Source organism: Falco naumanni, chromosome 6 (assembly GCF_017639655.2).
Source record: "Falco naumanni isolate bFalNau1 chromosome 6, bFalNau1.pat, whole genome shotgun sequence".
Lineage (NCBI taxonomy): Eukaryota > Metazoa > Chordata > Aves > Falconiformes > Falconidae > Falco > Falco naumanni.
Genome location: NC_054059.1, coordinates 71,985,569 through 72,010,636, shown reverse-complemented (window position 1 = coordinate 72,010,636; position 25,068 = coordinate 71,985,569). Strand labels below are relative to the sequence as shown.

Below are 25,068 nucleotides of genomic sequence, written 5' to 3'. Positions count from 1 at the left end.
TTAATTACAAGGTGAAATATGTCCAATTCTTGTATTCTATTTTCGAGCAATGATAAAGAAGCTGAGCTACTGCAAATGCTGTAAACTCTTACGAGGATTAATGCTCCTGCAACAGTTTTTTATCACGTTAATGACACTATTTCTCTCAAGCCTGGGACGTACACACAAAGCAAAGGTATGGATGCTGGAGTCTGTACATCCAATCGAATAGAAATGCTTAATGTGTATGAAATGTGATGTGGAAACTGCAATAGCAAATAGTTTTTATTACAGAGCTGTTCTTCCACTGCCTTAATTTCCCCAAAGCTATAAACTGAAGGAGTAGCTATAGTTTACAAATGTGTATATACGTGCAGAGGCGGATGTGGAATAGGCATGCAGATGCTTTTATAAACCACAGAATATGCTTCCTCCTTGGCAGTCTTACTATGCTTTTTATTTTTAACACCAAATAAATACAAAACAATCCAATAACAACAAACAGCAGTAAATCTGAGAAATCGGTCGCTTTTAAAAGCAATGCCATTAACTAACTTTAGGCCCCAAATAGATGATTTGGGGAGTGAAAAACCTCCCCAGGTCTGCAGTACAGACGGCTTTGTATAAATGACTCAGTATTTCAACCAGGATTTGGGATTGTGGGGGCTGAAAGGACAGGTTTTTGGAAGGTAGAAACAAGAGGCACCTAAATCTCAAAGGTTTTTCATGAGCACTGCGAGTTTAACTACTTCTTTTCAAGTACTTTATGTACTTTTGCAAGTGCCTTCCTGAGATACTTCCTCCACTGGTGATGGAGGAACCCAGAAGTAACCAGGCTTTTGCAAGTCTCAGTGAAGAGCCTAGAGCTAGGTGGACAAATGTGGTCATAAAAGGTGGGGGTGCAATGTCAATAAACAACTTGCGCTGCTAAAGCTTCTAGCCTTTCCAAAATCCTCCTGCTTTTGCAAGGAATGGCCAGGCTCTTGCCACTTTGAAGCTGTTCTACATGTCCAGCATAGCCCCCTTTTTCTATTTTTATTTTTATAACTTTTGCCTTTCCAGCTTTCTCATTCTTCTCTTCTTTTTGCCTGTGAAATACACATGCACAATGTACATGGAAGACAGACAGGAAATTGGATTTGGTGACTGGGAAGAAACAGTGGGGAAAAAAATAAATCTTACAATATCTAAGGCCATTGTTTCTATATTCCTACAGTCTTCTCAGGTAAAGGACTGGGGCCATACGCTGCAGAGAGGGTCAGATAGAGAAATGTCTGCATCTGCACACAATTTCACCATGACCTTGTAAATACACACTCTATTTATTTACTCTGCAGTTCGTATCTCCTATAAGATTCCAACTCCCAATTTTACAGAACAAAAATCCCCTCCAAAATATTCCAAAACCAGTTAAAAATAAAATTAAAAAAATAGATAATAAAAATACTTCCTTGCTTCTCCAAGAATGTCTCTCTCTCCCTGGGGTCACCTTTTGGAAAGCTCTTAGCAATGGTGCTCTGAGATGTCTCCTCGCAGAGCAGCATGGTGTCCACGAGCTAAAATTTCTGCAGGAATTTGAGAACCAGGTCACGGAGTTTCACCCTCAAAGGTTCATCGTTGTCACAGATGATGTGTGTGGAGTCCTCCTCAATCTGAATGAGGGTTTCTGCCTCCTGTAGGAGTACGATGTGGCCCTTGGCTGTGTCCTCCACCTTCACGTCACTGAAACCATGCTAACAGTAGCATTGGGGAGGGAGGAAAAGAGAGAGATGTTACTACAACTTGGAAAACCAGGTAGAGATGAAAGACGAGGGCACAGGGGAGGAGGGAGAATGGCTACAAAATACGGTGCCATTGCAGATATCCTGCATCTCCGGGATTTGCAGAAGAAACACACTGCAAAGTTAGGCTAAGCTAAGTATGACCCTCATTATACAGATGGACAAACTATAGAGCAGCGTGGCTAAAATCAACATTTTCCACTATACCAGGTCACTGCAGCTGCAAAATCTTGAGAGGCAAAGATGGCAAATAGCTCCTTTAACTACAGAAATGACCATCTGCTGACATTACTGCCTCAAAGAAGATGACAGCGGAGAGCTACTGAACCCCAGGGCAAACTTCCTCACAGGCAATCCTGCCCCTTTCCCTGCTAATTTTCCCCAAGTAGTCATGCAGGCACAGGGCTCCACAGAGCAGTAGCCAACAGCCTGCAAGTTCAGCCATCAAGCTCCAGCCCATCCTGTAGCTCCTCAGAAAGCCTCTCCATCAGTGCAGACATTTCCAGGATCCTTTCTTCACTCAGTCAGCTCATTTTCACAAAACTTGTAGGAACTTAAATACTTTTGAGACCTCCTCCCCACTGTTCAAATTTATTGGAAATCAGATGATGAATCCAAAAGTTACATGGGGGAAATTCACCCACCCAGAGTGACCCCAAAAGTCTGCTTCCATGGGAAACCGGGAGGAAATGACTCACATGTCCTACGTCAGGACATGACTCCACAGAGAACCCTCTATACTCGGTGCAGGGACACATGCTCCCTGAAGTAGTTTGCTAGCTCGTTAGCTCCTATCCATTTCAAGCTACGCTAAAATTATTAACCTCTTTCTGCTAGAAAAGCAGCACATTTCTGAGATGAGTAGAAATCCACTTGAACCTCACTTGCCACAAAAGACTTCCTACCTTCTCAAGCATCTGCACAAACTGGTCCACAGGAATGGAGCCGCTCAGCAATGGCTTCAAAGGTTTGCACTCCGGCACGTCATCACTCACTCGCTTTCTCTTCTTGCTGGCGGGAGGTTGCAGAGGTTTTGGAGGGAGCTAATGGATGAGAAGGTGCACAGCAATGCGGTGAATCACATCAGCTTATTATAGTTTAGTCGGAATAACAAGTGCCAAAGACAGAAAAGGAATACTGGTTTTGTTTTGTGACAAAGGGGAACGTTGCAGTGCTGAAGGGGAGAGGAGAAACCCAGCCTTGGGCTCCACTGCAGCTCTGCACACGCAAGCCATCGTTTATAGAAACAAATTAGCAGTTTTAGTGCAAATCTCTGTTATTTTAAAATTTCTGTCAAATTCAGTTCTGTTCAAAGTTCCGTCATCTTAAAAGGCCTGTCTGACTCAATTCAAGACTGAAGCTTTCTATTTTAGCATTCAAGTACTCTGCAATATTTTCTAGGAATCATGCCTGAAAGAAGTCAACACCTTGAAAATCACACTTCAGAAGATGCAACAGGTTGAGAAACGGGCAAATTCAGAACAAGTAACCACTCAGGGCATGAGAAAAATGGGAAATTTATTTCTCACTGGCCTCAGAAAAGAAGAGTCTTTAGAAAGAACTTGAATACAGACAGGGAGGCATGAGAGATGCTGTAGTGCCTGAAAAATCACTGGAGTGTGATCTGGGTCTAATTTTGTGGTGCTTCAGAAAGCTATCTGCCTTAACGCATCCCCGAGGCCCTTCTCCGTTGGCAGGGAAGGGAAGGGTAGGCAGGGGTAGCACGTGCAGCAGCAGCTAAGCTAGCACTGTGCCTTGCTGCACGTGCGGGCAAGGTGTGGGCTTAACTGAGCGCTTCTGAAAGGGCATTTCATGGAGATGAAAACCGGAGTCCTATAAAAAGAACAGTGAGGAAATTATCCTGTAAAATAAGTCCATGTGTTCTGTGCCAAGTTAGTTAGGTCAGGGAAGTGTCAGCACTGGTCTTTCCCAGTGAACCAGCAACTCAGTCCCTGGGAAAAAGGTGCTGGGGAAAATTCCTCCAAAATCTTGGCACAACCTCTTGCCAGGGATGCATCTGCACAACACACAGGGAAACTGCCTGTGGCAACTCCAGTGCTTTGTAGCACCCGGTACACTCCAGGTGACAGACTGGGCTTCTCAGCTCTGTGTCTTTCCCATCATGTAGCATCATGTCTGAACATGTAGCATCATGTCTAAAGACAGCCTGGCTGTTGTGCACTGATATAAATTCTTAACCGATCTTTATGTCCCTGCATTAAAGACATTATCATACTGGGCCCTATTCCCAAGGGTAGTGGGCCCAGCCCAGCTCTGCTACCCAGCAGGAGAGGCAGCATCACCAAAGGTGTAGCCTCACAGAGTTCCCTGCATGCTCATGCATCAAAGGAAAAAGGGGACCGAGGCATCCACTGCTGAGCAGGTCCACCAGACATCATCTCCTCCTGCAGAGCACGAATGCCAGGAACCGCAGGGTCAGCTGCGGGGTGGGGGGGTAGGAAAAAGAGTGCACACTCTTACTCTGTACAAGGATGCAAAATCTGCTTCTTGGGGAACGTGGCAATTTAAGGAAGTCAGTCCCTGCGCGTATCTAATGTTTTAGGTCACCTCTCCCCTCTGACCCTCAGTTCTAAGTCCATGAGAAGCTGGCTGATCCTGGTGTATGGGTTATAGAAGACAGTAGCATGATTTGTAGCCTCTCCTCAGGAATAATCTCACTTCCCCTTTTATCTTAGCCAGGCACATGGCCAAAAAAAAGAGGGTAGAGAGATTTATTTGCATCCCACTCTCTAAGTGAAATTCCTCATTCGCACATGCCAGGACAAAGCATCTGACAAGGACTCTGCTCAGGTGGGGAAAGCATTGACGGAGGGGTTGCCTCATGAGAACAGCTGGGGTCCCAGATGGCAGGAAACCCGGTGTAAGGATATTTCTCTCCCTTTCCCATTATACTGTACCTGCAGCACATGCTTGTTGTCTTTAGTATGCAAGACGGCAGTAACTGTTGCTAAGGAAATACCAGGCTTAATCTCCAAGGGCACAAGCGAATCTGCAAGCTAAAGCAAAAGAAGGATTTTGTTCAGCAAGTGATAATCTCAAAATTTGTATGACTCCAGCTGTGATTTAAATTGGCAGCATGGTATTTTTAAACATGGACTAACGAACTGTAAACACAAACTCACTGACAAAACACAGAGCCCTCCTCTTACTGGCTTAGCCCTCCTTCCCAGCTCTTGAAGCTACGGACTACCATACTGTTATCAGAGCAGAGCGACGTTTTCAGTAACCAAAGCAAGTCTCAAAAACATAACAATTAAAGAGAACTCTTCTTTAAAAAAGACATCAACTACTTTATTAATATTTTTGATTAGTAAAATTCATAATCTAATTCCGCATTATTTATTACGTTTGTCATGTTGATGGACAATGAAAAATCAAAGCCAATTTCCTTTCAGTTCCTCGGTGCTGCGGCATTCTGACTGCAGAACAGCTGGAAGAAAAGGGTTTGTCCTTAAAAACTCAATGGCTCATTGACTGGTTTGCAATTTTTCCTTACAACGCTGCACAGAAACCCTTCCACTGCCTTTTATATAATTCTTCTCTGAAAGAAGTAAAATTTAGTCTTGGCTCTAACTTTTTTATTCAATGGCATCCTCCCAGGACCCTCAGCATTGAGGGTGCTGGCTGCGACGGTGGAGTGGGCAGTACTGCACCTGCTGCGACTTGCGGGAGCCGGCCAGCTGGGAAGCATCTCTTCCAGTCACGTTTCCAAAGGAATGCTGCAGAAAACAGTGCTCATGAGCACAGAAAATTATTCCCTTTTTCCCTCCAAGGGAATTCTAGATGACAACGCACTGGGCACTGAGTACCCTGGAGTCCTGTCCATGACTGCAGCCAGGATCCAGCCCTAGACAAAAAGGTACCCGCACAGCGCATGGGCCAGCAGCCCAAGCAGTTTCCAAGTACTCTCTGTGTAACTCACTGTGTTACTCACTGTGGACCCGAAGGCAAGGGTGTGCAAAGTGTGCTCCGTGTCTGTGGGGAAACCCTGCAGGTGACTCACAAAAGCAAAATGAGTAAGACTGCTCATGCGTTCTACCACTGAATGGGAGGCCTTTTCAGCTGCGAAGACAAGTGACGCCTAAAGGGACAGAATCTACTTCCCTGTTTTTCCTGAAAGCTGTACCATCAACCCGCCCAGACCATCACTCCATCTCATGTACAAAGAGTCTCTACAAGACAATCCTCGTCTGAACTCCATTCCATTTCATCTTCAAACACAAGCCACCTCCACTTGAAGCCATATATTAGTAAGAGCTTAACCTCAAGGTAAGGAGTTCTTTTGAAACTTCAGCCATCTACTGTAGTGCTTCCACAGAGCAGAGCTCTGGAAAACCAGCTATCATCATTGCCCTGCCAGCAAGTCGACATCATCTTTCCTTAGCTTGCCAGATATTCCCATGCACGAAAAGCAGGAAGAGAAACTCAATGGATTTTAGAAAAGCATTGTATACTCCCATTTCGGAGATAGTGCACCTGAAATAAAAGATTAAATTCCTTACCAAAGACCACCCAGTGAATTTTCAACATTATCCAAACCAGGAGAGGGACAGAGCAGAACAACTGAACCCTGCCAATTCTCAAAAAATTTCAGGTACCAAAACTCTACTGCTAAGTACCCTGGTCTGCTGTAAATTATGATTATGTAGGTGATCACTCTATTACAGCAAAGTGCTAATCCTTGTGAATATAGAAGCAACTGAACTTGACTTCAAAAAGCACTCACTACAGGCCTAGTTCTTTTGCCATCAAAGCACTGAGAAGGCTTTTCTGTTGGCTTCAATGGCAGCAAAGCTCAGATACTTCTAATAACTTCTGCAAATCTTACCTACCACTGGTAAAGCCGCAGGAAGATTTTGAAAGCACCTCCTTGAAATAGAACAGTTGGATAAATGATTGTATTGGAAAAACACAGACGTTTCAAGGCTGCATTCAAATCCCACAAATTTTACACATATTCAGACTTGGTGAATCTTGGTGAAATCAAAATTCCATGCAGCAATTCAGATTGCTGTCTCTCCGGGACTCTGCTCAAGAACTTTAAAGCAGGCAATTTGAATACGGTCTTTATAGTTTGTTGTTGAAGGCTAACAGAATGAAAATATAATGATAATGATTGCTTCAAATTTCCCCTGGGACCTAAAGATAGTAACACTTGCAGCAGTGTGTTGTGCTATGTTGCACTTTGCAGTGGTCGAAGGCACTTTCCATTCTTACCACCTTCCAGAGGAAGATCAATACAAAATGGGTTCTAATGAAGAATACATGGCAAAATGACAAACACTGTAAAGAGAAAGATCCTTAAAAACCAGAGAGTTGCTTAGAATCAAAGTCCTCTTCTGCCACTGATATACTTTGATACCAACGTTTACGCAGGTTTTAACCACACAGTTGGTAAATAGCAACACTTTAATTATTAAAAGTCAAAAAGACAGTAAGACAGACGTTCATTTTTATTTTCTCTAAGATATTGCTTCATCTCTCAGCCCTCTCCATATTGCGGCCAATCCTTTTATTATAGAAGTTCACTGACCCAAACCAAAAAGGTCATTTAATCACATCCAGTAATTCACCCACCAAGACCAGACAGCACCGCTATACTCCTCTCAACTGACCTCCTGCACACACAAATCACAGAACTCTTCCAAAATGCTGGATTAAAGAACCCCTGTTCAGAGAGATAGCAAATCTTGTCTATACGCCAAGCAATAGCAACTCCACCATTTCCTCTCACAGGCTGTTCCCAACTTTAATCTTCCTTGCAGCCAGGAAACCGTGTCTTATTTCAAGGTTGAATTTGTCCAACTTTCAGTTGCTGGATCTTGTTATGCCTTTGTCTGTGAGATTGAAAAGCCCCCTACTATGCACGAATAAATGCGTCTTCCTTCCAGTCATTATCACAAGTCTAATGCCACATGCTGGCATCAGGAAAGTCACAAAAGCAGAGACACACGGCACTGAGAACTAACCTCACATTAATCAGTCCCCTGCCCGTGGATGAGCACGTGGACTGCCTTAAGACAAACTTGTGTGGTTGTTTATGTGTACTGTGCATTTCATTTTTTTAAATCCCTCCTGTTAAGGAAAGTTTAAACCAGAGATCAACCAAAACCCAAGTCACTGACTCTCAGTAGTTGGAAACTGCAAGTGCTGATGCGAACCTTGTAACGGCTGAGGGAAAGAGCAGTCAGCTCGGGATGCTCTGCTCCGCGATCGGAACGGCCCACCCGTGCTCTTACCGGGGAAAGACATTTTACTGTAAACTGCAGTTGGATCTTTCATGTAGGATTTTCCACAACAAAATGAGATCTGACACATACTGTGTGAGCCCAAACCCCGTTGTTGGGCAGACTATAGTTGTTTATGAAGAAGAACAAATGACACGGGTTAGGTTACTCTGAAATCTCTCCTAAGGCCTTCACTGGGGACAACTCCCCCTAGGCTGAAGGTCGCACACTGTCTTCAGCCACCAGGCAAAAACCCTCCTGCTAGCAATGAAGAACTGAACAATGACTGAGGATGAGATTAAAATCAGGAGAGGACCAGAATTTTAGCACAGGTGCTCTTCATCCTATGGAGGATTTTCCAGGGACAAACATGCAGAGACATGCACCAGCCAGTATTTTAACATCCAAGTTGCAGCTTTACCGGTTGTGATTTCTTCCTAGAGTTTTGGGACACCTTTCCAGACTTCTCCCTTTTCCCTCTTCACCTCCGAGTTTTATAAGTGCAATAGCTCTTGGCTTATGCTAGAGAGAGTGCGGGAAGACTGACCCAGCAGGGAAAGGCAAAGTCAGAGTTGAGTGAGGTGAGCTGGGTCTTCACCCTCCAGGACTGGAGCATAGGGGAGCAAGTAAAAGCACAGCGAAACTTACCAGTAATTAAAATCCCCTTAACTTTTAAGATTTGAAATTCACTCATGTGTATACTAAATTACAGCATGTGTCTTCAGAAAGGGACACAGCTGGGTTTTCACATAAAAATTAAATGTGCATTTTCTAGATTTGCACACTGTGCATAAATATACTGTCTCGGCCTTAGAGGTAGGAGCCAGAGTTGCAATTCTGGATCAAACCAAAGAAAACAAAGACATGAAACAGACTATGAAACCACTGGTCAGGACAGACCCATTATGAACTCAATACACTGCAAGTCCTTAGAAAAAATAAATAAAGAATGAAGTTGCAATATATTCCTTGGGGCAGGGATCGGTTTTGTTAAGTGCTTGTGCAATACCTAGCACTCGGAATCCTAAGGGGTCCATTACTCCTGCTACTATACTGCAGTAAAAACGTAAATGGAAGGAAAATTTTAAGAAATTATCAAAAGTGGATCACATGTGACTAACACAACAGCTTTCGCTGATAAGACAACTGCTGAGGGAATTGGGGCAGCCACGGTCTGGGCTTCTGGGGCAACCACAGCCTGTGCTTCATGAAGCACTAGCAAGGTACCACATGGGAAATTAAAAGCTGTGGATTTCTACAGTAGTTTTGAGGTGGGGAAAGTGCTGGTTAAAGCAAAGATATTCCCAACCAGCTACTGGGCTGTTGCTGCAATTCCTGAAGGGTCAGCCTTGAGCCTACTCCCATCCAATTTTTATTAATGACCCCAGTACAGAATAAAGAGACTGTTCAGAAGGCCCCACTGAAGTTTGTACAGGAATCCGTAATTGAAAGAAAGGTCAGGCTGTCATGGAGGAAGAACTAGATGACCTCAAGAACTGGAGTGAGAAAACCAAGATGAAATTCAATAGCACGAAATGCAAGGCCAGGAACTGGGCTAATACCGAGAATTTCTGCTGCGAGCTGGCAGCTGCTGGAAATGACAAAGGTGAAGGGTCCAGGTTTATTAGTCCATCCCATGAGAACTGAGAGTCACAACTGTGACACAGCCATGAAAAAGCTAAATGCAATTCCAGAAATACCAGGTAATTCTAGCAGAGATGAGCTGTTGCTATTATATTGGGCCGAGCAAGATCCCATCTGAGCTACTTGTAAATTGTGGGTAATTTAAGTTCAAGTAAGATATTCTGAAGGGTAGAGTAGGGCAGGAGAAGCTGTCTTGTAAGAGGAAACTAAGTATCTTGGCTTGTTTAGCCTGGCAAAAAGAAAGCCAGAAGGTGAATTTGATTATTCTACATAGACACCACAGGGAAATTACCAGTAAAAGGGAAAATCTATTTATACTAAAATGTGATGTTAAGAATAAGTATGTGCAGACCAGCCATGAATAAGCCTAGCTGGAAATTGGGATGTTTCTAGACATCAGAGACAGTGGGGGTTTGAACAGCATTCTGGTGGGAACAGCAGGGGCAAAAGTCTTCACAATTCGAAGCTGGCGCCTTACATTTTTTGAGACGAATTATAAACACTATTACTAACTGCAGCTGGGTTTGGCCATGTAACCTGGTAGGGCACTTCCATTTCTAGGTGGAAATGATTGCTTTCAGCCTTCAAGATTGCCAGGCATGAGGAAGTTCCCATTCAGATCCTAGCCCCTAAAAAGGATGCAATTTGTATGTGACAGAAAAAAATCCTGTTTTAATAATCCTAATTATTAGAAGAGCTGATTTTCAGACCTGCTTGCCTTCAGAGGGAGTCCACCAGGCCCTAGTGATCACAGTTTCACAGAGCTTTTTACAATTAACTAGTCCTCAGCAAATCTGAATGGAGAACAACGTGCTTCATCCTCCATCCCTCCACTCATATCGCTTCTCACACACATCAAATCCAGTTTCTGCATGCAGAAAAGCACCTTCCCAATATACCTTTAATAGGAAAAGAGCGCCCAAATATTCCACATGATTAAAAGCTGTGCAATAGCCCTTTCACAAGCCAGGATGATCTGTATAGGCTGTTTTGTAAACAGAAGAAAAAACATAGTCATCATCCTGTCGTTATATTTGGATGGCAATGTTAGGAAAGGAAGACAATTTACCTCGCCTCCTACCTCCCTGCCTCTTCTTATCCCTTCACTATTTAAGTACCAGGAGCTCTGTTGTCAAGCCGCTTGAAACTAGACACAGAAATGCACAAGAGATTATAGCGTGGGCAGAAGTCTCAAATAGATTCAGCCTTGGCTTTATACCATCTGCTAAATCAGGCAGAGTCTGAGTGCGGGAAGTCTGCAACTATCAGATCCTGCAGAGGAAACAAGAAGGTATGTGGTCAAACACATGCACCAAAGGGGAAAGGTCTAAAGATTTAAATACGCCTGTGGAGTAAGCATTCATGACCAGCAAGCATATTAAACAAGGCACAAGCATGCTGCAGGCCACTGAGCAGTGGAACAGAAACTGAGGAATCTTTCCAATGAGACTTGAAGGAACAAGGGCATTTCCAAGAAAGAACAAACATCCTAGAACTAAGGGCATCTACGTAATCACTAGTGAGTGATCCAAGTCATGTCTTGCTGGGGTTTCAGCCTCAGATTTTACAGAACCCAGGTGTTTTAAATGGAATGATTAAGTTGCTAAACTAACCCTAACTTAATAGATCTTTCAGTTTCTGCGGGTCTGCTACAGTTCTCTGGAGTGGATTTTAAAGTCTCATTAACTTCAGCTGACGAAGAAACATGCCATAAATATGTAAAGTTTCTGATATTATTGCTCACAAATGCCTACCTCTTAGCTTTACTCTTCCATGAACCAACACTTAGTGGAGAAACAAAACAAGCCGAAGGGGTAGTCCTGCAGTTTTGAGCAATGAAACAAACCTCTTCTATTCCATGTTCAATTAACGGACCAGGGCTCCAGATCAACATGATGAACCCTGCCCCCAAAGCCTTGAAATCAAACCCAAAAGACCGGTACTGACCAAACAATAGCACGTAATCCTGGGTGGGATTGTAAACAGTAGTCTCCATACTAAAACTAAGCTCTGGCTTTTTGCCAATCCAAGAGACAGTTTTAAGGAGGTGTTTAAGAAGTGTAGTGAAGTAGATTTATGGCTGTTTAATGAAGCTCTTGCCCAGTGTGCTGCGCAGCCTGGGAGCAGGCAGAAAAACTTGTCTGAGGAACTTTCAAGAGGACAGTGGAAGCCAGAATGAGCAGAAGCAGATATTAGCCTCCAACTTGAATGACCAAGGACAGGCATGGGATGCAAGGACGTGAAATATCTTCAAAGTAAAGGCAAGCAGCTTACAGATGCAAAAGACGAGTCACTTGAAAGATATAAAAAGGGCATCAATCAAAATATTCAAAATACAGTAACCGGTTTATGGGTCAGATTGTCAAGTCAGAATGGGATGTTGTTGAAGCTCCTTGGGAAGAGAAAGGTGAGCACCTGGCTAGAAAAGAGTGTTATCTTAGTCAGCCATCAAAACTGAAGGAGAAACAAACCTAGATATTAATGTGGGCAGGGAAAAGGAGACTGGGAGCAAAAAAGCAGATCCAAGTTTCACCAATCTAAATAGGGCAATCTGTGGATAAGACCAACCAGTGAAAAGGTACGGGGGGAAGAAAAAAGAAAAAAAGCAAAGAAAATGAAGGATAAGACATTCAAAGCCCACAAAAGAGGGGAGAATTCTCTTGCAGAAGCATTGGAGGCTTAACAGAGAGAAGAGACATGGGAATGAGGCAGGAGACATTTTTAGGAAGAAAAGAATGTCTGATTGCCTTCAACACTGATGACATAAATCAGGAAGATGGCAGACTCCAGTGGTTCTGGATTCATCTAAGAAAAGGCTGGTAAAAGGTGGCAGAAGAGTAGTTTTGGTGGAATGTCAAAAGGTGAAGTCAAACTTACAAAAGGCCTGTGCTAGAATGAGGGGGACTCCAAGCAATTTTATAGACAGTGGATTCAGTGAGTTTGGAGCTGAAGGGAGGAATGATAGTAGCAGGAGCAAGCAGGCTGGTTATATTTCACTTTATGGTAAGTGAGACGACAGTATCTTTATGCAAGGGAGAATGTTTGGAGGAAAAGAAAGTGAGAGGTCAACAGATTGGATAATGTGGGGTCACTAAAATAAGTTAAGGATTTAGAAGACAGACAAAAATTAAAACTCTTTAGTCCCTGAAACATGGAAGGACGTTTGAGAGGTAAGACGAAAGCCATGTTTTGCCTTTCTTTCTCTCAAAAAGGAACTGGCAAGATCCTACATGGAAAGAGAAGTCAAGACAGCAGAAGGGGAGGGTGGAGTGAAAGCGACATAATTATAATGGGCTGCCAAGTGGCTGTTTTCCTAACTCTTCTCTGCTATAGTTCCTTATAATTTCACTTCATGCTGCGCTGTGCGTTGCACATTCACACTCTCCTATACTGGCCCATGTCCTGAAGAACTTCCAAATAGAATATTTTAAAAACACAGAGCGTTCACTGAAGTCAGTCTGCTGCTGGAATCAAGTGATCCGCACCATTGTTCAGCTGTAATTAAACTGTAGGCACATTATTTGCTCAAACACTACTGTTTAATTTATCTGTTTGCTCCAGAAGGTGTTTTCCATTTTCCCATCGTTCTCCTGTGAATAGACAATGCCTAACCAATTTCCAGGAAACAGTCTTTTTTTTATTATTTTTTAAAGTGAAAGGCAGATGCCGAGAAGAACAAATTAGTTAAAGCCTAAAGGTTTCCACAATACCTCTGAGAGCCATTCCACCCTGGCGCCTTGAGACTGTTAAAACCTCTCTCTAAACAAAGGCTGCTCTGAGTGTCAATCTCATTAACATACAACAGTCCTGCTTGACCTGACTTTGCTCTTCGGTGAGGGGATTGAAATGTAGACAAGCTCCAGCAGTATAAGTAAATTTACATTAGTCTGACAGGCCAGAATCTGAGCCACTGAAACAGTTTTGGAAAGGAAATTTCACACTACCATACCGTCAGTCTGTATTGACTGACACCATGCTGAGCCAACTGTTTGATTTTCAAAAGCTTTTAAGAATCCAGACAGAAGTTTGAGCACATGTCCATTTCTGAGAAGGGGCTGTGGATGTTAGGGAGAAGGCTGTTATGAGACTCTCAGCTGCACTTTAGATACAAGTCCTAGCCCTGGAGCAGATCTAGCAATTACTTTTTTTTCCAGGGTGGATTTCATCATTGCATTTTTGGCTAACATGGCTTTGACAAATAACAAAACTTCACAAGGTTTGCTAGGAGCTATAAAATACCCTTTCCAACTGCCACTTGAGCCTTCACAGAACTCCGGAGATGGTGGCAGCCTATATGAAATAAATGCCCTTTCCTTGAAGTATAGAAATTCCTATATATTCAGGGATCTTTAAAGAGTCTTCCTGGATGAAACTACCGAAAAGGAAACATTAAGCAGCAAATACTCCCCACCGAGGAGCCGCATCTATCCTATCTGCAATCCTGTCTTGCACAACCAAGCCAGAAGAAGGGGAAGTTACAGACATTTTTTGCTACCACTGTGTAAACCCTGCCTGAACCCAACAGGCCACCTGCATCAGCCTCTCGCACCGGACATCCTAACGACCTCCCTGCACAACGGGACAGACAGGCAGGGCTGGGAAAGGGAATGAGGCAAGCCATGCAGATGGCACATAAAAATAATTAGGGAGGTAAGGTGCTTATTTAGGGGGTTAGCATCAAAGGAAATATAGGCCCTAGAAAAAGTCTCTTCCTCCTTCTCCTATTTACTTGAAAACAAAACTATGATCCTTTGGGATTGACTGTTGCGACTGTTTACACTGAGCAGGAGAGATGATGTAGTTACACTTCTCAGCGGTTACCAGCTATGCTGCTAAGACTCAAAGGCCAAAGTCAGAGAGGGTGGGAGACAACATACCACCCCTCCCATGCCTTATCACCACTCTGCAGGTCAAGCTGGAAGCAAAGCCTATCCTCACACAGTGATGTGATGAAGACATGCTGAAATAGAGATTATCCAGGGGAGACAGTCTGTGATCACTACAAATTTGGCATTGCTACTCCTCTAGCAAGTTCCCTTAAAAAGAATGAGCAAGACTTCTTTTTGAGGATGATTTGCATATCTCAGTGCCGGGGAATGGCCTCCTATTAACAGCCCTGAATCACAGCCTTGCTCTCAGAGGCAAGCACACAACTACTAATGGGTCTAACGCTCAACGAACCCCCTGAGGCAAGCAAACACTACCTCCCTGACACCAGAGGGAAGGAGGACAGCTTTCCTGAAAGTCTCAGAGAGGAGCTGGTCTACCTGATTTTTGTATCGTATTAAAAAGTCTTTTCAGGAGCATCATTACATACCAAGTAGCTTTTTGCAACAAATTGGTAAGTGCAGCTTTAGAACCAGGAAGAATAAATACATAGACATGGAAAATCACAAGTGATGTTTCTATTCCCTGAGCACAGGTAGCTTTGAAACTAGGGCTCCTGTGTGACTATAATTTGACGTAATTTTTTAGAGGAAAAAGAGGGCCATTTTGGTCAACATTCCTGCCTGTGCAGCTTTCTGCTCGAACTCTCCAAGTCAAAGTGAATGCAACAGAAACCAGCTCTCATTTTCTACATGCTTCTTTGATACCCATCCCAGGCTGGTGAATACCACATTATCTACAGTGCATCCTTCCTCCAAGAGCCCAGAAGTTTTGGCAAGTGTTCTTATTTCTATGCATTGTTTTTACCCAGAAGTACAGGAGGAATTCATTTGCTTCAGTGACAGACAACACCTAAAAACCACTGGAGATCTGCCTTAGAAATGGAGAGCATTTTCACATTAGTGGCTACCAAGGAGACTGCATCCACATGGCCTCTGGAGCCTTAAGTGTAAGTGATCTTGCTGCCAACAGCCAAGCTAAAAAGAGAAACGCTGACTTGTTTTCTGATGCTGTCTAGCCCCATGAGCATGGCACTGCCTTCAGACTTATAAGCTCTGCCAGAGAACTCTGCAGTCCTCAGTGGCCTTTCCAATGTGAGCTGTATTTTGTGTTTTAGACTTGCGCTGATCATATAGGAAGACTTTGACAGAGCAAGAAACTGAACCTGCAACTCCCATGGACCAGTCTAGCTTTTAGACAACTCTCTCCCTTGATACGAACTTCAAAATTTATGAGGGTTGGTGAATATTCATCTGTAGCATCTGTGCTAGTTTGAATTCCGTTTGCAGGGAAAGCTGGTATCCACCCTCTTCACAGGGCTGACGCAAGAGAGACGCTCACATACAAAGGCTCACTAACACCCTCACAGTTTAGGGGAAAACCTAAAGCTTCAGTGGAATCTAAATAATAGGTAAACCATGTGCTGGTGCTCTGCACTCAGAAAGTAAGGTTTGTGTTGGTCGCGCTGGTGAATGGAAGGCACATCTTACTAGTCTTAGGTTTAATAGGATCCAATAAACATACAATTTCCAAAACCAATTAAATATATATATGTTGATGGAGTTGCATCCAAGTATATTTTGTAATTAAAAAATCCCTCCTTGTCTCTGGCAATCCTCTAACCAGTGGGCTGGGCAGGCAACTAATAGAACTGATGCACACGCGAAATGGGAAGAATGGGTGCTGCGGACTGGCTGAGGGATTTTGTTACCTGGCTACCAGTTCTGTACTTTATGTTTGGCTTAACTAAGGATACTTCCTCCTTCTACTCTCTGATGAAAAGTAGACTCATATATTCAACCGTTTCCAAAGGGCAGTAACACCTCCTTGTAAAAAGCCACTATCACCTTTGATCCAAGGACACATTTGTGCTGATTGGATTGTCAAAAAAATATTTTAAGATCATGCCTGTTAGAATATGGGTCACCCTTTGTATTATGGGTACATTTATATTTGATTTATGGGGTTAATAAATTATTAATAGAAGTTATGGGCATAAGTAGTCCACATTATAGATGCCTACAAGCAATCCATTAGCCTGTTGGACTCCAGCAGCCTGTAGGAATTAACCATTTATTGAAACTGTTGTAACAGAAATGAGCCATTTTACTACTATACCTTTAACGTATAACTGAATACTGCTCCTCAAAGGAAAGGGTATCTCTTACAGCAGGAACTTCAACTTGACTGGGCTTGCCCCACAGGTGGCTAGCAGAGATTGCCCTTTTTTCTGTATTTTGAGATGCAATATATCCTTGCAAAGGCCAATTCACCTAAACATACCTTTTACTTGTCCACAATGGTTTTTTTCAATTCCCATTAGTTTACACAGTGAAATTCTCTCACAGAAATGCTTCTTTCTTAGCCCTCCATTTGATAGAAAGCGCTTTACATGATCACAGTCAACACTAAATCACAGCCACAAGGTATCTTTACTCAAAGGGGCTACCTGCAGCGGTGGCAAGAAGCCACCATCTTTTTCCCCACTTCTGTTACTCACTTCTGGCATGATTTCAATCTTCTCATAGCGCCGCTTGTACGGAAGGGTCAGCACCTCTGCTCGGCGGTAGGACATTGGCGGGGGCTGGCAGTCTATCATCAGATCTGTGCGATGAGACTGGGTGGGTGGTGGCTGGGTGTACTGCTCTGGGCAAACTACATGGAGAGGCTGCAAAAGAAGAGTGAGGTGACTGACAAAAAAATTTGGTTGATTCTTGCACTGCCCTGCAACAGTAATCATTGCCATAAGGAGGTTTACAGATTGTTGTTAGCAGGCTAATTTATTTGTATTTAAAAAAAAAAAAAACAACACAGCAAAAAGATGCAATCCAGAAGATCCAGTCAGTACTGGAACAAACTGTTCAAGAGCAGGCAGTCTTCATTTTGCGAACAACAGTGGCCAGAGTAACAAGGCCTAAATTTGTGTCTTTAATAACCACTTCCATATCAGCAGTCATGTTAGCGGCCATAAGGACAGGGAAAAAAAAGAACATTCAATAGCTTTTTCTTCCAAATCCTTGTCACCTAGATTGGAAGCAAATGACAGTAGTGGTGACCATCACAAAATGGCACGGAGTGAGGCAGATGTACCAATATGCAAGGCTGCAAAAACATTAGCATAATAAGCAACTCTGAGTTTTCATGACCTGCCAGCAATATATTAACAAAGAATAAACAGGCTGGTTGCCACAAGGATCACTGCAGGATTTAAAAGCCGAAGGACAAGACAGCATTTCTGCAAACTGTTTTGGAAACAGCGTTACACTTCAGTAGTAAAACGGAAGAAGATGCTTGTCTGAAAAACAGGCAGCAGCAATTGCTATTAGTTGTGTGATGACAGGCCAGGTCACAGAACAATGAGATAAAATGATCCAGACACTCTTAAGAGGTATGGAAGAGTACGTATTTTTTGTGTTCAACCAGTTGAAGATAGAACAAAGGGGAAAGCTCAGCCAGGAAAAAAAACAGGGTATTATTTTAATTATGTCATGAGTCAGAAAGCAGTTTCAGTAGAAACAAACAGGATAGACAAGGAGAGGCCAGTAAAGCCAAGAAGAGTCAAGGGGGGAAAGCGGAGACTACATGAATGCTCTGGCCTTCTTCCTAGACAGAAGAAGTCTGGGTTTTGTAAACTGACTAAGGAAAGCAGTGGATTTGGAAGAAATGTGAAACACAGGAACAGCAGTGCCAGGACCAAAGCAAGTATCAACTGCAGGATAAAGAGCAGAAGAGACGGTTAAAGCTGAGGGTGCTGAGGACACTTGCACTTGCTACCCTATACATTAACACTGTATTAGAAACAGCCAGGTTTATTCAAACAAACAAGAACCAAGAATGTGGGAAAAAGTTATTATGACTGTGAAGTTATTAGGACTAGAAGCTGATGAGGGGCTGGAGCATCTCCCTGGTGAGGAAAGGCTGTGGGAGCTGGGGCTGTTCAGCCTGGGCAGGAGAAGGCTGAGAGGGGACCTGAGCGATGCACACAGGTACCTTAAGGGCCAGTGTCAGGGGGCCGGGGCCGGGCTCTTGTCAGTGGTGCCCAGCGACAGGACAAGGGGCAACGGGCACAAACTGCAGCACAGGGAGCTCCGTGGGGAGAGCAGGAAAAACTTCTTTCCCTTGAGGATGATGGAGCATGGGGACAGGCTGCCCAGAGAGGCTGTGCAGTTTCCTTCTCTGGGGACATCCAGAGCCCACCTGGACATGATCCTGTGCAGCTGCTGTAGGAGAGCCTGCCTGAGCAGGGGGTGGGGCTGGGTGGTCCCAGGGGTCCCTCCAACCCCAACCATTCTGTGATTCTGTGACTATATATACACCTAAAAAGGAGGAAAGGGATGTACACACCATTTGCCCTGCACTCTCAGCTCTTAGGGATCTTCCAGCCGCTCTGAGCAGAGGCTGGCAGTCATTTGGCATTTATGGCATGCCATATTCATTTTGGAGCCGGATGATAAAGGAGAGCTCAGTGTTGTGTGCTCCCTCATGAATAAAAGGATCTGGGTGTTGCCTGGATTTTGCTATTGTTTAATGCAGCAGTTGTTCATAATTGGCCTAATTATTTCAGGTGTGTGAAGAAACATAAGAAAATGCAACAGAAAAATCACTACCTGGACTTCTTTGAGTAATTTAGACACCTGAATGAAATTCAGTCTTGTGTCAATGGGACAGTAAACACATTTCATCGCCAAAGGTTGATAAGGAGCCAGGGCATCCAGATAAGAGAAATCGGGTTCTGAAAAGAGAAATGATGAAAACACTGAATGCCTATTAAGAACAAAGATAGCCCGATTCTTCTCTGATCCCACATTCTAGTCTAGACACGCTGTTGTTCAGCAATGTTAATTCTGTTAGATTTCTCTTACCTTCTTCCTTCCCCCACCCGTTATTTTCAGTTAATTTGATGAAAATTATGCCCACAATTAGTCTTACCTTAATCAAGCAACAGAGCAATACTATTTCATTTGAACACATTATTGCATGATTTTTATAACAAATTTAATCAAGACAAAAACCATCACCTCTTATTTTTAATCAGATCCAGTAAAAGAAGGCAAGATGTAATCATTTTTGGTATCATAAGGCAACCCAAATGTCAGCTTGCTTTTCACTATGACAAAAATGCAGCATAAAGATTGCATCTTGATAAACATGTACCCACGTCCTCTGCTGCAGACACATTACCTCCCAACTCCTTTTTCCTTACAGTATATATGTATATATATCTTTTAAATCCAAGTGCCAGGTTTAGACTGGTGGAAAAACAATGGTCCGGATTTTAATACAATGCAAGTGGAACTGTAGGGAGCCCTCCTGTTGAAGGGACAGGCAGCTGGGCTTTTTACAGTTAGTTATGCCAGCAGAGCAGTTCTAGTTCAGGCCAGGATGAACTGAAGGTTGCTTGCGGTAGGGGCTATCCAGAAGGAGAGATGGGCTGTGATAACTTCAGTAGTTGGTATCGTTATTAGACCCAGCAAGTCTCAGCTTCCCTTGTACTTGTATTACTGACTTTTAAAAATCACATTAGAGGTTAGCCAGGGAAAAGTCATGCTCTGAATGGGCTTTTACTCACACAGAAAGTAATACAACACTGAGAATACTACAGCAAAATACTGATTTTTTGGCGAATGAGAAACGTAAGGCTCATAGGTGACACAGTGTAGGATACAAGTAGCCACCTCATTTTGGGGGTCACCAACTAATGGTGTGGAAAAGCTTATGCCATCACTGTCTACCTGATAATTGTGGGACAGATCACATAAAGGGAATGCTAGAAAAAGAAAAACTGGTATTAGTTTGGTAAGTATGGAATGAGAAAAAGGGAAGGGGGTGTATGAAAGACCTATCTGCCAGACTATTCTGAACCACGGGCCCTCAAAGGACAACCTGCAGAGTGAAGTGCAGTTGCAAACCACCAAGCCTTGCTACAAAACAGTGTGAGGTATTTCTCTGTTATCTGCTCAGGCTGTGTAGAAGGATGAACTTAAAGGAAACTTAAATACAGTACAGATACTTCAGTCTAGATTTAGACAGCCATCTTCTATGTTCTTACATCACCCTGAGGAGAGCACTGGCTGGATTTCTCAGAAAGTCCTTAAAACTTTACCACAGGAAGTTCAGCACCCAGCATGGCATCCAACATTCAATATTGGGCCTCATTCTACTGATAAAGACAAGTTAATTGCTAGCCTAAAAATCTGCTGCTGGCTAAGTACCAGTGATCATGATGCGGTTATATTTACCCTGTGAGAACAGAATATAGCATCAGCCAGTGATACATACGTTTGGAACTGTCAAAGGGATAATTTTCCCAAGTTTAAAGCAATTGTCAAAATAACTGCCTGGGAACATCAAAGTGAGAAATATTAACAAAAAATGATAGTTGTACAAGAACATCTTATGAGATGTCCAAAAAGTCATGAATGCACAAACATGAAATGAAAATCATACTGGGCAAAAAGCCATGCTAGCTAAAAGCAGATGTTTTAGTGGCAATGAAACAAAGCCTAAAAATATCATTGTAAAAAATGGGAATTAATGGCAGTGAAGTTTAATAGCAATGAATAGGATTTCAAAAATGAGACTACTGAGAAGGTAGCTATTTGAAGAATCATCAGTGATCAATTAGGGTTAAATCAGACGACATTTTAAAACTCGTTGGGAAAAAACAGAAAACTTAAGTCAGACACAGGTCTTCCACTGGAGATGTAAAATGAAATTGCAAATAGTAAGTTCAAAACGTTATCAGAAGGGAGCTTTTCCATATCATCTGGTCTTGTGGATGACAGAGATTTGACTGCTTGTATCTGAGAATGCCCTGAGGCAGCACCTATTCAGACTAAATCTTTTTCAATCAGTAAGCTCAGATAATGTACAGACAGGGATTGTTTTGATCTAAGAATCCAAAATGGCATCCAGTCTATAGTCTCTGAACAACTAATCAGAATGTCAGAGCCTTGGCAAAGTGGGAAATTCTAATGAAGGAATTCTAACACAGGACTCTGAAGATTTAGAACGTGAAAAACAGAACTTGAGGTAGTCTCACATGTTCCTCATGTGACATACAAGAATAGCTGTTTTGAAACTACCAAAACCCATAAGTCACCTGTCTGATGGAAGACAGTTCTCGTCAAGGACATATATTGACTTTCCTGACAGAATTACAGGTCTTTAGCTTTTTCCCAAGACATCTGATTTACTACAGTGTGACACTGAGTTATAAAATCTTCCACTGTACAGCACTAATGTGGCATGCATGAGTTGTTTTTAAGATCTCCTAGGGAGTTAGTTTTTAAAGCATTGTTGTTATTGGAGAAAGAGCAAGAAGCAGACTTCTTTCTACCATGTCTTATTCTAGAATTTATTTGTGGCTTAGTGGTATTCAATATTTTAAATCAATAATCTATTCAATACTCCTTCAGCGGTAACATTTGCAGATGACACAAGCAAGCAGAGCAGCACTACAGCTCACTCACAGCTGGTGTCCTGTCTATTGGCTGCAGCTGCTGTTTTAGTCTATATTCTCTTGTAGTTGTTTTTTACATTACAAATTGGAGAGGTGGAGACTACCTAGCTCCTATGGACTGAGCATGCAGTGTCATCATTAACAATACCGAATGGCCTGTAGTTTAAAGGTCCTAATTACTAGAAACTAGGAGTCTTTCACTGGAAAAGCTAGAACATCATCTGCTATCACACACTGCTTCAATAGACTGAATTTCTTTCATAACTACAGGAGATCTTATCTTAAAACAGGAGAAACTAGGTAATTGAACAATATAAATCCTGGGCATCAGTGGAGGTGCTTCAGGTTTCTACTGGAGTTACTAAGAACAGAAGAATTCAATCCGCTAGGAATTTCTGTAGACATAGATGTCTTTGTTCCAGCTGAGACAGTCATAAGGAAGAACATCTTGCTGAGTGGGTAAGCCTACAGGCACAGAGTCCAAAAGTCACAGACAAATGTGGCCACTGGAAGCAAACCATCACAGAATCACAGCATGGTCAGGGTTGGAAGGGATCTCTGGAGATCCCCTAGCCCACCCCCTGCTCAAGCAGGCTCTCCTACAGCAGCTGCACAGGATCGTGTCCAGGCGGGCTCTGTACATCCCCAGAGAAGGAGACTGCACAGCCTCTCTGGGCAGCCTGTCCCCGTGCTCCGGCACCCTCAAGGGAAAGAAGTTTTTCCTGCTCTCCCCACGGAGCTCCCTGTGCTGCAGTTTGTGCCCGTTGCCCCTTGTCCTGTCGCTGGGCACCGCTGACAAGAGCCCGGCCCCGGCCCCCTGACACTGGCCCTTAAGGTACCTGTGTGCATCGCTCAGGTCCCCTCTCAGCCTTCTCCTGCCCAGGCTGAACAGCCCCAGCTCCCGCAGCCTTTCCTCACCAGGGAGATGCTCCAGCCCCTCATCAGCTTGGTCACCTCTGCTGGCCCCTCCCCAGCAGCTCCGTATCTCATGAACTGGGGAGCCCAGCACTGGACACAGCACTGCAGATGTGGCTTCACCAGTGCAGAGCAGAGGGGGATGATAACCTCCCTCGACCTGTTGGCCATGCCCCTCTGAATGCACCCCAGGATCCCACTGACCACAAGCACCTGGAATCACTGTGCACTCCAAAGTTATTACAACCAAAGCAGATTTTAACTGGATGAAGTATAAACTGGGAATGAATTTCAAAGATCATGACCTAATGTATCCACAGGTTGTTTCAACTGCATTAAGATGCCTTAACAACTTGGTAGGGTCACGTTCTAATAGAAAGCTGCTCTATTTCCTCATTTCACAGAAGAATTGCATTTTAACACAGAAAGGTCAATTACCTCTCTATAAGAAGGCACAAAACAAAGAGTTCTTGCCATTAAAGGCCAGTTTTTGACACCCTCGGATGGTGAGTAGCATATTCAGAACATAATTAATGCCACAGATTTCCTAGGGATTCATGAAATACACAACCCAGCAAAGGGTGTACACACACTGGTTTTAACTGAAGCCTCAACTGGAGCAGAATTCACTATTTCTAAGATAATGAATATCTATATTGCAATTTTACCAATTAGTGTAATTAGGGCCTATCTCCTGAAACTACCTCAGAAGGTCAGGAGTGATCAGTACTGTAACAGCTAGGATATTAATGCTGTGGTACCATGCGCCATTTCACAGCATAAACACAGTCTAGGTTTAAGTGACTTATCTGCTCAGCAGAAACCCCCTTGTATCTTTCCTCCCCTTGCAGTCAGGCTAATTACACACTCCTTTAAATCTTTCCAAATTGGTTTAACAGTACCATGATACCGTGACACTTTTTGGTACCAATATTATTAAAGAGTCAAAGGGACTTGCTCATCACGAGCCTCAAGCCTACAGTTAAAAAAAACAAAGAAGGAAGGAAATAAACCTTTCCCAACCCGCTTTGCTTTAGAAGGTTATGTGCTTTGCAGCAGTCCTGTTCACTAAAGACCAGGAAAAAAAGCTTAACAGTGGGACTCCGTCATGCCCTTGCTGTGGGAGTAGATTTGATCAGTTACTCAGTGTTCTCCTTCCCATTCCTAATTACTTTGTCCTAGTGCAAAATTCACACCTTTTTTATATGGCTAAGTTAAATATATCACATCTCCTACTTATACCAGAGCTCATTATACATAAAATCAGCAGCAATGGCCTACGGGATTATTTGCCGTCACAGATCTGGAGTGCCCGCTGTAGGGTTCTCTTTGGATGACACAGCAGGCATAAAGACATCCGGACAAAACGACAATTTGATGGAAGACCCTGAAGCATTTTTAAGGGGGATCAAACTCTGGAAGATAACCCCTTTGCTAGACTTCACAAAAGCTTCACGTCCTCTCTTAAGTACTTTGTCTTGCCGTTAATGACTGGCATGGTCCCAGGATGCAGCCACCTTGTGGATCTCAGACCACAGCTCATTCTGAGGTGGACAGGGCTTGATTCATTAAATCCATTAAAAGTAGGGTCAGCGCTAGAAGCAGACTGGGAGAAGTGGAGGAATTTAAAAGACCTGTTGTGCCCCTGGCAGCTTGAGTCATTGAGAAAGGAAACAGCTCCCCAGGGTATTAGCTAGAGCTGTACCTTCAGCTTCAGATACAAATGTGTCTGTCAGCCAAAAATTATCTGAAAAAAAAGCTCAGCCAAAAGGCAGCAACGGCACAGATCACTACTGCCAGGTCTGTATGGGGTGCACACTTCTGAAACAGCAGAGATGACAGAAACATCTTTTGAAACAGACTGTCTGGTTGCCTGAGGTTTTGATGAAAGGGCGGGAGAAAGGATGAGGAAAGGTTTGTGATTCCAATGGAATATGAAGAAGTGTTTCTCCTTTCTAACCAGCATCAATTAGGTCTTGCCTGGGTTTAACTTGCAGCCAGCTGCTTTTAATCAAAAAATTAATTTCCTGTAGGCATTTTACTGCTGTGAATTACAAAGATTTTGCTTAGAAATGGCAGGAATGGACTCTGCATGGCAAAGGTTGGCTCTGCAGGGCTAAAATGAATTAAATGGCACAATAATTACACTTGT

General features: G+C 43.2%; 1 protein-coding gene across 5 annotated transcripts in view; it reads right to left on the bottom strand.

The window, feature by feature from the left end:
* Positions 1-414: 414 nt before the first annotated feature.
* The window catches only part of INTS9 (integrator complex subunit 9), a 72,937-nt gene continuing 48,283 nt past the window's right edge, over positions 415-25,068 (bottom strand). For all 5 annotated transcript variants that reach the window (XM_040598162.1, XM_040598163.1, XM_040598164.1 and 2 more), the window contains 5 exons: positions 19,147-19,271; positions 17,040-17,207; positions 4,679-4,777; positions 2,666-2,803; positions 415-1,712 (listed from right to left, as the gene is read on the bottom strand). In XM_040598162.1, coding sequence (XP_040454096.1) covers positions 1,536-1,712; positions 2,666-2,803; positions 4,679-4,777; positions 17,040-17,207; positions 19,147-19,271 — 707 coding nt within the window. In that variant the 3' untranslated portion in view covers positions 415-1,535. The remainder of the gene's footprint in view (positions 1,713-2,665; positions 2,804-4,678; positions 4,778-17,039; positions 17,208-19,146; positions 19,272-25,068) is intronic.